The sequence below is a fragment of the Rhodamnia argentea genome, chromosome 1 (assembly GCF_020921035.1).
Source record: "Rhodamnia argentea isolate NSW1041297 chromosome 1, ASM2092103v1, whole genome shotgun sequence".
NCBI classification, from domain to species: domain Eukaryota; kingdom Viridiplantae; phylum Streptophyta; class Magnoliopsida; order Myrtales; family Myrtaceae; genus Rhodamnia; species Rhodamnia argentea.
In genome coordinates, this window is record NC_063150.1 from 5,952,892 (window position 1) to 5,966,906 (window position 14,015).

At 41.5% G+C, this 14,015-nt stretch overlaps 2 protein-coding genes across 2 annotated transcripts; both read left to right on the plus strand.

Annotated features, from left to right (window-relative positions):
* Positions 1 to 2,740: 2,740 nt before the first annotated feature.
* On the plus strand, positions 2,741 to 3,363 carry LOC115754585 (two-component response regulator 24-like). Its single transcript, XM_030693654.2, has 2 exons — positions 2,741 to 2,974; positions 3,074 to 3,363. The coding sequence occupies exons 1-2, from the start codon at positions 2,744 to 2,746 to the stop codon at positions 3,248 to 3,250; spliced, it is 408 nt and encodes a 135-aa protein (XP_030549514.1). The 5' UTR covers positions 2,741 to 2,743; the 3' UTR covers positions 3,251 to 3,363.
* Positions 3,364 to 10,367: 7,004 nt separating this feature from the next.
* On the plus strand, positions 10,368 to 13,511 carry LOC115754556 (alpha-1,6-mannosyl-glycoprotein 2-beta-N-acetylglucosaminyltransferase). The gene has a single exon (XM_030693611.2). It carries the CDS (start codon positions 11,051 to 11,053, stop codon positions 12,335 to 12,337), a length of 1,287 nt encoding a protein of 428 aa, XP_030549471.1. The 5' UTR covers positions 10,368 to 11,050; the 3' UTR covers positions 12,338 to 13,511.
* The last annotated feature ends 504 nt before the right edge of the window (positions 13,512 to 14,015 follow it).

Consider the following 14,015-nt stretch of genomic DNA (forward strand, 5'->3'; position numbering starts at 1 on the left):
TGTAATAGCAAAAGAAGCGTGCGATGATTTTTTTTCTTTTTCTTTTTCCTCTTTCTGATGGAAGATTGAACAGTATAATGGTACAGGACAATGAGCTCAAAGTTCTCCTATGTTCTGAGGAGTATTAACTTCAAAGAAGTAATGAATGCGGGAGTCAACAGCTGCATCAAGAGGCCGCTGCACCTACAAACTTTGGCTGCGATCCTGGCTTAGATTGACAGCCAGCTGAACCATTAATGGGTGTCTGATGAGCAATTCTGGGGCTCCACTGTCCCCCTCAGTGTCTCTGAAGTTACGTAATAAGAGTCAGTCTCGGGAATAAGCATCGATATAGTTACAACACCCTTATGCATCAGTGTTCATGTCAGTTTAAGAAGTAAGGATTCCCCTTTTCACAACTCTCCATTTATATCTGGTTCCAACTTTATATTGCCATTCCAAACACGGCTTTCTGTTAATTCACCCGCGAAGTTGGTGCCTACAGACTCACCTTTCGTTTGCCGAGTGTGCTTAAGTTGGACTCGAACAGCTGTGTTCTTATTAACTTCAAGCAGGCATTACACATCTTTTCATGCGACTTCCTGCAAAACTAGAGTACCCATTTTGTCAAAACTCGACATACCACACCCTGTTTGGTCAGGAAGTGACATTATGAAGCGCCGGATGACCCTTTTAGAGCTCAATGTTCCTGCATGTCCTGTGCGCAAGGAAAAGATTTCTTTCATCCCGTGTAACCAGTATGAGTACTAGAACAGTTGAACGCCTCATTGCAAATTTACTTGAAATAACTCCCCGTCAACTTTCACAACTCTAGGAAATAGGACTGACCTTGTACTCTTTGCATGCTGTACATATAAGATTCAGTTTCATACTTCATATATGACATGTAAGGAATGATGTGAGATAATGTACCAACATGTCTTCTCTCTTTCCGATCAGAAACCTTCAGATGCGCATTATATGTCTCTAGGAGCCAAATGTATTGTCCAATTCTACGATTTTGAACCCGAAATGCAAGTTTCCATCAGAAAGCAACCCCTGAGATTAATGCCTCGTGGTTATATCTGAAATATGGAGAAGTTACTGTAACTCAGTGTATTGCTAATATTACTGGGACTAAGCCAATTATAACTCAGAACATATCTGATTGCATGTCTGATAGGTGATAAGTGAAAAGCCGTTTTAAGTGCAACCACAATACCCTTCCTAACATTCCAAAGCAGAAAATTTTGGATTATTTTTCCTAATAAAAAATCATTAGAAGATGCTTCGAAAAGGCTGATTACTTAAAACTGTTTCTTTCGTTTTTCGTCGATGCTGATTACTTTCGCCTGAATAAATGCAATATTTAAGCTAGATTTTTGTTTTGTCGGTGTTTAAGTAAATCCTTTTCTCTGCAATTTGAGAATTAAGTATAAGAATGGCGGCTGACTCTTGGAAAATTTTAGCCTATAATTAGGCTGTCTATGCAGTTCAAAAATTTAGTGGAAACTAAATCTACTAGAGAATCTATTCATGTCAGATGAAAAATCTTAACAATAGGCTGTTCATTTCATATGTGTTGAATGAAGAAAATATTTCCAAAATGCATTCATGAAATGGCATTTCCTTTTATCATTCTTCATCCAGAGAAAGAAAGATATTCTTTCAAGAATCATATCCTTCTTCTGTTAAACATGCACTCTCTGCACCTGCTTCTATAATAAATTCCAGGATATGAAAGATGCCAGACTAGACATAAATGTTGCATTTCAAATGTCTTTAGTTCATTGTGTCTTCATTTTAAGGTTGACCTCTCAACGTAAAAATCCAAAAATTTGATTTGCTTTGGTATGAGCTTTATGGATGGTAACTTTGCAACTGCTACACGACGCAGCGATGCTGTAATTTAGTTTAAGAGTGAAATTATTTCATGTAAACATTTGTATTTCCGAGCAGCGGAGTTAACATCTTTCGACATTCACTAATGCAGTCATAGGGGATTACATTCTTATGGATCTCATATAATCTAACTATTTTCGGATCTCTTGGGATTTTTTTTTCCAATTTTACATGTGGTTTCTGATACTTGTTTCCAAACAATACAGAAGCACCAAAATCTTGAGGAATTTATCGGGATTGAAAGAAAGCAAGTGGAGGAATATCTTAATGAACCTACAAACCTAGACTAATATGATGCGGCAGGGCAAAAAGGAAAACTGCAAAGACAGATGACACTTTTTCTGTCTATATGACAAAATCCGATCATTTATTTCTTTGAAAGGTAACATATCATGTATGTATTTGAAAAACGATGCCCTGCACATGCAGACATTTCTATAGGTCTATTAAAAAGTAGCCTCTGAAGGACAACTCGGTGTACGTTTCCTTTCATAAAAGTGGGAACGGAATGTCGAATCGATGAGTTCATAGAAAGAGGAATTTCTAAGAGGATGCCAATCAACTCAAGCGCGATTTCTGTCCATTTCTAGCTGAATTCGACATTCGTTGCTCAACAAGAAAAAGCTGCTTATTAATGAGTATAACCCAGAAATGGAAAAGATACGATTCATGGATTTCATGAAAAATCCAAGTGATTTCATCATATCTGGTTCTCTTCCTCACTAATTAATCTCAACCGACCTCACACACAGCCCTTTTTATAGGCCTCCCTTTTGTTTGATATGAAGAACTCATTAGTCATTACAACCACTGCAGACATAGAGTTAATCCTGAGGTCCAGTACAGCATTCATAGAAAGAGAATGCCGACAAGTCAATTGCATGGTGTCTCTAGCCCAAAGTGCGAGGTCACTGCACTTGTGGTCGATGACGACACGGTTAGCCAAATGATTCACCACAAGCTCCTGAACATCCTTGGAATCGAGAACGATGTCGTCGTGAACGGGAAACAGGCGGTTGACATCCACCTATCTGGCAAGAAATTTGACCTCATTCTCATGGATAGGGACATGCCTGTCATGAATGGCATAGAGGTACTATTGACTTTCCTATGGTCTAACTAAGAGCTAGAGAAAACCTAAGCTTGAAGCAAGGAAAAAGCCATCGGAAATTAATGTTTTGTTTTTTGACAGGCAACAAAGAAACTGCGAGACATGGGCATTAGGAGCACCATTGCAGGCGTTTCATCTCACTCATCCTCGAAAGAAAAACAAGAATTCTTCGAAGCGGGTCTTGATGTATATCATGAGAAGCCTTTGTCAGTTGCTAAGCTCCTCTCTGTTGTCAGTAAGATCAAGCATAAGGCATAGCGTGAACGTGCACGGCAGTATTTAACCGCTGTTCCCTTGAGATATTGATGATGTCGGCCTGAATGTACTGCATAAGAAAGTGCAGCATTTTTTTCCCTTCTTATATGGTTCAATGAAGGAACTTTATAGGCATGCTGAAGTTTTCTTTTTTTGCTCTGCCTCTCCTGTAAGAGAGCATGATCCTGACTCATCACATGCTAATGCTTTGTACTAGGACTTATAACTAATCTTTAAAGGGATGTTCAAATAAGTTGAAACCAGATACAAAGTGGTTAGCTCATTTTGAATGGCCAATGTCTGTGAACTTTCCAGATTGTTTAGTCTATCTAACTAAATTTAAAGTTCTTCCATCCGGATTTTTCTTAAGTGGCATATATCAGTTCTTCACACGATAGAGCAAGATAATGAGACTTGGTTTGATTGCGGGACTCCTAATTCTATAGCGTACTTGTATGACGGATTTGATGCGACCAATGAGCTATCGACATGTGTCCTTGGTCGCCTGATGGGAACGGAGCCAGCGCCCCACGGTTACCGATTGCAGGACTAACCGGGTGGGATGCATCAGGATGACCCCGTTGGCGTGGCACCAGTTGAATCCCTAAGTCTTGAGTTGATCCCACTGGAGGGGGTGGTAGTCTAACCACCACCCAAAAAGCCGGGTGCATATCGGTCCACTACAGTGGCCTAACTGTAGCCCTGACCCATCTGACAGGTCAGGGCAACGCCTGTAAACGCATTTAAAAGGTAAGTCACCTGTAAATACAGGCTATTCATGCCCAGGCACGCATAAGCCAGTTCTGTCCTCCAAATACTGAGTCTATTCCTCCCACTCTTTGCAGTTACCGACTTACGTATCGGAAGGCCAATCCGGATCACACCGCATGCCTTAACCTGTTATATGTGGGTGCATGTCGAATCCTCCATCAGAGCTTGGGCTGCCTTCAAAAGGACCAGATTGAACTTCGGCGTGTACGGTGATACTTCTGGTAAAAATGGGTGTCCCAAGCATTTTATGATGTCCATATGTTGTATATACACCAGGATCTGTCACTACAGATCTCCTCTAAATTTGATTCTATTATTGATGACAGCCAACTTAAGTTGGATGAGATTTCAGTGGTGGAAAGTACATAAAAGGAAATTTTTTGAACATTTAAATCTGAGAAAAGGAGAATGATAAGGGAAATAACTACTTGCCGAATCTTTGGTTAGTCCATGATTTATGAGTTATTTGTTTTTGCTGGAATGCGCTAGTCAAGGGAGTCCTAGTTCAAGTTTTCCTGATGGGACCAAGATTTTTTTTTACTTTCTTGCTAGAACTAGACTCTTCTGCCGTATGTACCTCCTCCATATTCTGCTGAGTAATGTCCATCTGACTCATCCAATATGGTTATTCCGTACCCCTATTTTCTTTTTTATGGATGATGAGATTCCATTTATATAGTGTCAATTCCACTAGAATCCAAGCCTTTACAAAGGAGATTCATATTTTTCCAGAAGATTTGAGGAGATCGATTCACGGCTGCCAACCATATATTTGAAATCTTAACTATTCAAAGACGAAAAACCAGAAAAAAAACATTCATTAGGAATCAACAATGAAACATCACAACCAAGAATCGAGGTGTTCTAACTCTCCTTTCCTTACAACTAGATTCCATCGATCTTGTGCAGAACAAGGCTTCAATCCCACACAAAATGCAGCTTGAAGCTCCGCCAAAGAGTCTGATCTGGGTGGTGGCCAATACCATTCATCTCCTCAAATTACTGAAGCAATCTTTGCATGTAAATCAACTGCAAAGTCATAGATTACTCTGTTAAGAAAAGCTTCATTAAGCACCCCGAAAGTAGGAAAGGCATTTTGAATCGACCGAGGGATTTCTAAGAGGATGCCAATCGACTGATGTGTGATTTCTGGCCATTTCCAGCTGAATTCCACATTCGTTGGTCCACAAGAAAAAGCTGCTTATTACTTGAAAAAACTGTTAAAAGGCGAAGAAAAGAGCAGCTGTGCATAAAATGACAGTGACAGGATAGTTTAGGAGACGAGACTCTGCTTCCATCAATTTCTTTTCCACTTCTCGCTCCTTGTTATCCATATGAATACATATTTCCACCATCGCAAGGGCTCGACTTTGCTTGAGTTCTTCAATTTTTTGGTGTGCACGCCAAATAAGATATTCCTGCAAAGAATGTTGCAAAAATTCAGTCATGGAAGGACATCATATGCTTGAAAGCAAGAGAAAAAATGTGGCAGAAAGGTGGAACACAGTGTATACCTATCTAGTCTTGGCTTCGTTCTCAGCATATCTAACCCTTACTTCATGACATTCCTCAATCTACAAAACACAGACATATTATACCCAGAACCATAAAATTAGTAGCACCTACCTTAACCTAAGTGCGCTAAGGCAAACAGTTGGCTTGCATTCAAAAATGTATAAGACAATATAGGGATTTTACCTTGATCATTTGTCCTTTCATCAGCAGTCCAAGTGGCTTGGGTTCCACTTACTGTTGTTCCAGAGCTGACACAAGTGCAATGCACTGATATAGATAGGGAACTCTCAAAGCTCGTAGCTGAGTTAGATCATGGTGTGTCATCATCTCTCACTGCAATGCAAGTTTACTCTCTAGCCTTGTAGATGATTCTTCCTCTAAATTACCTTACGACCAACATGGTGTATAGGTGGGCTCTAATTTTTGAGTTAAGATTAGGTGTTCTTACATCTGATATCATTTCCATTGCCCGTAGACAGGGTGCTTAATTGATATCTAAGCCACTAAACGATTCTCGTGAGTCGGTCAAACATGCTTATGATGACCTGCTGTCCAAACAACGGTTAATATGCCTTGGAGATAGGGAAAGTTGGAGATGAGTGCGCTGAGCTAGTGAACTCTGTTGGCTCTGAGGCTGAATCTAAAGCTAAGGACCGTCTTCTCTCTAGTTTCATGAAGTACATACAATCTGCCAATGTAGAAGAGAAAGATCATTTAAAATCACTGGTTTATCCTGGCCAATCTGAGTATGGGGACACAAACAAGGCGAGGTATCATAGCCAATTAGCAGACAAAAAAGAGAAGGCCTTCTCTCTGTTGAAGCTGTTGTATCTATTTATGATGATGGGACAAACGGGTTCTTGACATGGCTGATCACAATGGAAAGGGAATGGAAGCAGGTCTCTGGATGAATCCTCATCTTTGTTTGGTGAACTCGAAGAGCTAGTAGAGAAATGCTTGATGGTTAGTGAATTTCTGAATGATTTACGGCATTTTTGTTGGGACTTTGGTCTCCAAATCCCATAAGAAGATAAATGAGAAGTGAAGGATGGAGCAAAATCCAAACAAACATGTTTGTCTGATTTTTTTCTTTGAACAAACATGTTCTTTTGGAAGATGTCTATTCGATTTCGTGACTCTTCATTCTTTTGAAAGGTGTCTATTTGATTTCGTGACTCTTCATTTTATTGGAAAATGTCCATTCGGTTTCGTAACTCTTCATTCGTTTGAAAGAGAACTGTTCGGATTAGTAACTCTTCGTTCTCAACCTTTAGTTCGTGACTCTTCGCATCATTGTCTATAAATAAAGCATTGACCGTCACATGAAAAAACTACTACCATTTTTACTTCATTATTCATCATTTATGCGATTATTCTACGAAGTGCGTTCGAAGGTTTCCTCTGAAGAAGTATCGCTTTAAAGGAAAGGCGATCCGTTTTATCCTGGGAGGCAATTGTCCAAGACCCTTGGGTACCGATTGAGGGGACAAATTTGTCTTAAGGACACAACGTCATTTCGTTGGGCTCGGATCATTCCTCTACGTTCAGATTACTCATTTGCATTTGGTTTCAGATTTGTCGATCAACGTTATTCTACATATACGAACACTTATAGGCGACTACAATTTTTGCTGACTGGGATGTTCCTTGCGGTGACAACAGCATGGAAAGTCGGGAATTTTTTTTCTGAAGAAAACTGGGCATCCATTTTCAAAAGCGATGTTGTTTCCAGTAAAAACTTGGTTGATCAATTGTCTGTTGTTGTTTTACTCGACAAGATCAGGAATGCTGTTACATTCAATTTAGAGTTTGCAGATGTATTTGGATCGGTCTCACAAGTTCGTGGCACTATTGACACTGCATTCGAGCAGCTATTGGAAGTTGAAATGGAGCAGGGAACTATCATTGAACGATAACAGGATTACTTTGTAAAGGTAGCCTCATCACTGAGCGGCCGTTGGCTGTGGAAGAAGAATCTCTTAAGTGTGGGGATCATCTCTCCTGGGAAGAGGCTGAAGAATTAGCATCTCAGGAAGAATGTTGTAGGGCACAACTGGACCAGCTCCACCAGTCCTGGAACCAGAGGGACAAACGTACTTTTTCTCTCATTAAGAGAGACAGATGTTGAAAGTCTCTTGAGTTCATGTCGACATCATTTTCAGTCTTTAATGAATGCTGAAGAAGAAATAGGCTTGCATGCTTTAAGAAGCAAAGCACTCTCGTCCACATTATAGTCAATCCCTTCCACGAATTAGAATCACTAGACAAATTTCTGTACAGTTGGTACTTCGGCTTTGAAGGCAGGCATCAGGGCTCCTAATTTAGCAGATTGTGTAAGTTATGGGCAAGCGCTATGTGAAAAAGTCTGGAAGTTTGGTGGTTCTGGGAAGAAAGTTACCTTCTTTATCTGGAAAATAAAAGGGCAGGGTGCATGAGCTCAAAGAGAACGTAAAGGAGTGCTTATATATTTGTTCAGATGGAATGGATGCATGACATTCTATTGACGCCCTCACACGATATCCGGGTCACATTGCATAAATAGCTATTCAGTGGTGACAACCTGCGACAAAATTATACTAAATATCAACAGGCAAAGACCGTTGGAAGTAATGCAATCTGCTGCATCCTGAATAGCTCGGTCAATTGTGGGCCCGCAAGCAGTTGAAAGAACTTCCGTTGCTGCAGAAGGACAGCTAGAAAGGGCAATGGGATGGGCGTGTGGAGGTAGCTGTTCTGGTCTTGCTGGGAATAGTTCCAGCAAAATGTCAAAAGTTCCTCCTGAGTTCCACGAGCATTTAACTAGTAGACTATGATTTAGTGGGGACTCTATCTAGATTCTAATGTGTGGCACTCTCTTTTCCATTTTTCTATTTTGTCTAGATGATCGTGGCCTAGATCTAGAAATTTGTTCTTCTTGATTCTTTTAAACTCGCGCTTTTTTCACTCCCCTTATGACTTTGACACTTCTTTTTGAGTGCATTTTGACCATCATATCATTTGTGTGCCCCACCACTTATGGTACAATTTTAAATTATTTCCTTTTTTTTTGTCAACTCTTTTATTTCGTTTTTCTTTTTTTCCTTGTGGGTCCCCCTCTTTTCTCCTTTTCTTCTTCTTCTTCCTCCTTCCCACGTCTCCCACTTGTCTCTCTGTTATCTCTCTTGCACGACATACCCTCTCTATGCCTCACACTCCTTCCAAGAACCTTGGCGTTCTTGTTTATTATCTATGATGTCAATCTGGTCTTCCTCCACACTTTCGCCGATGAAGCTATTTGACACCCAAAAACTTGAGCTAGGGTTAGGAGCTACGTCGCGAGTGACCCAAGTTGTGCCAAAAGAGTTAGGAGTGGAGTTTGGCACAAAAAAACCTTCTCCTAGTGTGGGTTCTAGTTAGAAGCAATTCCTCACAAACATAAAAAAAAATAAAAATTGTTATTGACATATGTCTCGCTCCTAATACATCGTCACGACGGCATCGTTTGGTAGCCAATTTGAGGAAGCTACTTTATCCGGCTCGCTTTTGAGGCTATTGAGGTGGTTTTCCACGGGAGGTGCGAGGGTGACATGCTTGTGCGTGCATGTGATGATTTGGTCATGCAGTGAAGTTTGACGGGCACATATCAATAGTCCGAATCGCTCGAGAGAGGCGCACTTCCGTGTTTGTTTCGAGGACTCAGCTTGCTCTGTTTCCTTCAATTTGATGTTGAGCAAACGCCATCGCAACTATTTTAAGTGATTCGGTCTTGGTCTTGGTCTTGGCCTTTTGATTGGTTGATACCATCGTCTTCAGCCTAGGCTATCGTATCGCAACTAGCTACCGTCTGATAACGTTTGGCTCTAGGAAGTGGCAAGATGACCTTCTCAACCCCTCTCTAGTCATTGCGTGAATCGAATAGGGGTGCCATTGAGAATATATGCTGCGATAATAAGTCGTCTTGATGAATAGATGCTCTTGTTAAAAAAAAAAAAAAAACCTTCGAGTTGTGATTCCGCAATTGGCATGGAACGGAAGGAGGAGGAGGAGGAAAGCGGGACCCACAAGGAAAAAAAGAATAAACAAAATAAAGGAGTAGACCAAATAAAAAAATCATATAAAATTATATCAAAAGTGATGGGACACGTAATAGGGGTGAGCGGTTCCCGGTTCGGTCCGTTTCTCACTTTTCGGAATCACGGACCAGACCGGCCTCCCTCTGAATCGAGAATCGGACCGGACCGGACCGTCGGTCCTGTCCGGCTCCAAAGGTTTCGGGTCTGCGATTCTAAAAAGTGGAGGTACACTTTGATAGAAGACACGATCGAGCTCGAGATCGAAGAAATAAGAGTCGATGTACCACGAGTTCGGTGGAATCAAGGCCTCTTCAATTGGCGGCTCCAGATCGAACTCATCCACCAACAACTTGGTTGCAGACGGTGCCAATGAAGTCCGAGGCGAGACAAACGATGGGATGACTTAGGACTCGTCTGTGTAGAGAGAGAAGTGAAGATTGGATAGTGGAGAGGTAAGAAAAAATGTCTACAGCGCTACGCTGAAGTGAAGCAAAGAAACCCTAAAGGATCTAAACCTAAACAACAAGTAAATGTTAGGTTTGCTTTTTAAAAAAAAAATTTTTAAAAAAAACTAGCCCGATCTTAGAACTTGGAATTGAGAACCGGACCGCCCGGTCACCGGTTCTAATTTTAGAACCTGGGAATTGGACCGGATCCCCCTAAAATCGAGAATCGGACCATCGATCTCGATCCAGTCCGGACAGTCCCGATCCGAGCGGTCTTTTTGCTCACCCCTACCACGTAAGAAACAGAAAATTTGCAGCCATGGAAAAGCAATTACGAGACCATGGAAGGACCCGGTAGTCCTGGAAGTAGGAACAAATTACAGTTGGATATCTCTCTCTCTCTGCCTAGAAGTTTCCGTCAATTGAAGCAAAAATCGAAGACTTGTACTAACCCCTTCTGTGCGCCAAACCTTTCCTCGTTCAACGCCTGCTCTTGACACAGAGTGCGGGGACTTCCCTTCTAATCTTCTCTCACGTTGGCCCGTGTCTTTCAAGTCGGTCAACTGTTGGACAAGCTCGCTTCATCTCAAAGATTTGAACTTTTTGATCTGGCTCGCTCAAACTGAACTACCCTTTTCCTCTTTGATCTCTTCTCGCGCGAGCTTTTTCTGCTCTCTTGGCTGGTCCTCGCTGATTTGAGCTCCAAAAAGCCGTCTTTCTTTAGCTCATGTCAACCCAAGGACAGAAGGCTCGGGTTTGAGTTCTTGGGGCGGCTGCGGATGCCCCAATCTTGAGTTCAAGATCGTTTTGGGAGGTTCTGGTGCTTAACCCAATTGCTATTTCAGTGTGCTATTTAGTGGTTAGATGCAATTCTTTTGGCTCTTGCTTATCTGATCACCGGCATACGAGTTTGACTTGTAGACTTGGAGATTTAGTGCTTCGGGTTACAGATCGAAACCATGGTTATTGTATTTTAGCTGTCCCTCGAGGTGTTTGATTTTCGGTTAGTCCACAAATTGATGGCCGCTTGCAAGAAACCCCGCACCAAAGAGGCGGGTCGTCGCCGATTCGTGTTTGTAGTTGTATTTACGCTCATGTTTGTCTCTGTTGTGCTTTTTTGCCTAAGAGCATATCCGGTTTCAAACATCGCTATGGAGCCTGCTGATGATACGAATCATAAGTATAGTCATTCTCGTTTGAGGGGGAATCTCAACCTCCCTAAGCAAAATGAACTGTCAATTCAATTGGAAATGCGCAACTGGTTGCCTGCTAGAAACAGAGATCTATATCCCACTCTGGCAAAGGATCACATAACTGTAGTGTTGTACGTTCATAATCGGCCTCAGTACCTCCAAGTAGTCGTGAAGAGCTTATCACAAGTAAAAGGTATAGGTGAGACTCTGCTGATAGTTAGTCATGATGGGTACTTTGACGAGATGAACAAGATTGTGGAAGGTATAAGATTTTGCCAAGTGAAACAGATCTTCTCTCCTTATTCGCCTCACATTTTTCCCAGTAGCTTCCCCGGTGTATCACCTAACGACTGTAAGGGCAAGGATGATGCAGCGAAGAAGCATTGTGAAGGAAATCCGGATCAGTATGGAAATCACCGAGCGCCAAAAGTTGTCTCACTGAAGCATCATTGGTGGTGGATGATGAACACGGTGTGGGATGGATTAAAGGAGACTCGGGGGCATTCTGGCCATATTCTTTTCATAGAAGAGGACCATTTTATTTTTCCGAATGCATACCGCAACTTGCAGATCCTCACTTCACTGAAGTCTAAGAAATGTCCCGATTGCTATGCTGCAAACTTAGCACCTTCTGATGTCAAGTCGAGGGGAGAAGGTTGGGAGAGTTTGATCGCCGAGAGGATGGGTAATGTAGGTTACTCCTTCAACCTAACTGTATGGAGAAAAATCCATGAAAAGGCTAAAGATTTCTGCTACTTCGATGATTACAACTGGGACATTACAATGTGGACTACAGTTTATCCCTCCTTCGGGGCTCCAGTGTATTCATTGCGAGGACCTAGGACTAGTGCGGTTCACTTCGGGAAGTGTGGGTTACATCAAGGCCAGGGCGAGCAAACTGCTTGTGTCGATAATGGGGTTGTGAACATTGAAGTAAACGATGAAGATAAGGTCGCAAATATCAAATCTGAGTGGAGTGTGCATGTCCATAAGCATCAACCAGGTTATAAGGCCGGGTTCAAGGGTTGGGGAGGCTGGGGTGATGAGAGGGACCGTCTGTTATGCTTGGAGTTTGCTCGCATGTATAAAATCACAGAGACAGCTTCCTTCTGAATAGCCAACTTTTGATTTTCCTGCTGCTGTCCCATGAGGCTCCAGTTATTCTAGATGAGTTATCAATAGAAATACACATAGCATTTCTGTGTATCTAATAGAAACTTCAATTATTTGGTATAAATTTTCTCAAATGGATCAGCTTTTCGTATTAGCTTTATGGCATATACCGTCCTTTTGTCTCCCTTTTACTTTTCTTTGGTCGGCTGTACCTAATGTTCAGTCTACATGGCATTAGAAGTTCCTCTCTATCGTCTCAATTTAAGTCACCAGGAAATTGGAAATCCTTACAAGAGAAGTTCTTTCTCTAAGGATTTGTTGCAATTCATTACTTATAAATGCTGGTTTTTCCATCCAGAGAAAAAGGAAAGGAAAAGTTGTTTCGGGCTTTTGCCTTGAGGAGAGGCAGAAGAATACTGTAAGCAAGGGCAGCTCATTTGGTCCATATCAGGAAATGGACCGCAATATCCTAATTGTGCCAGTTTCGTTGTGTAGTGGTTGACTGGTGAAACATGTTCCTTTGGTTCTGGACGAATTACGAAATATTGCTTTCTGCATGCAGAGTTTTACGTGATCATTCGCATTGAACGGTTGTCCAGATTAAAGTTAGATGTTCCTTTACCAGCTTCACTTCTCAGGTTCAAGTCCTACTGAAAACTTGTGTCTCTCATACTTTGCTGTGGGAAATTCACTTGGACTTGCATTTCTGTTGATGATGGATGAATAGGGTATGTTGGATCAGTTGTGGTTCTTGATCTTCATTCTCAGTTCCTTGGAATAATGCTGTCGGAGCTGAATAAGGTCGTCCCATGGTTTATTGAGGAAACACATATTATTCGGGATCATTACCAATCTTGATGAGCACTGCAGCTCTGAATTTATGACTATTGGTTCTTATTCTGGCAATTTAATTTGAAAGACATGCTTTTCCTGAATTTGTAAGGATCAGTCTATGTTGCTGAGGAAGTTGTATATGGGCGGTTGTGGAATTTTTCACTTGCATCTTGTTTTGCTCATGATTGCAGTTGCAGCGTCTTTTGCTCTCTGTTATTCGCCATGACAATATTTTATGTTTCCTATTTTTGGAGATTTAAGCATATGTCAAACCGACCCTGCGCAGAATGAGGGCCTTGGAATCTTCTTGTGTGGCAGAAGAAATGTCTCTGACTTCTCAGGCTGATGGCTTGTGCGAGGCCCTCTGTTTTGTAGCATTGATCAAGTGGAAAAGTGATTTACAAGAGCTATTAATCCTGGTTTGTGAATATTGAATCTCCAGGGTTGCTTCATCTGTCAAGTGTACTAGATTCATTGCATTGTTGTTTCTCAGGACATAGATTTGTTGGTTCAGAACTCATTATCTGCTCGGATTCTGTTCATTTGTATTGCATTTTGAGCTTCTCATACTATTGTTGAACTGCAACCTCTTTTGCACAAGAATTCTTGTGCTTGTTCATCAAAGAGCTGAATCCTGTTGCTAAATTCATTGAGCACTCCATAAATTCTTGAAGTATTCCTCGTGTTAAATACAAGCGCATTTCTCTTTACTTATTGACATATGGACCGACGACTTCAGCCGAAGGGATACATACGACGCTCGCGATCAGTCGAGGGAAATGCATTTCGAATGAGTCCATCTTAAGGGTCGAGGGAAATGCAGTTCAAATTAGTCCATCTTAAG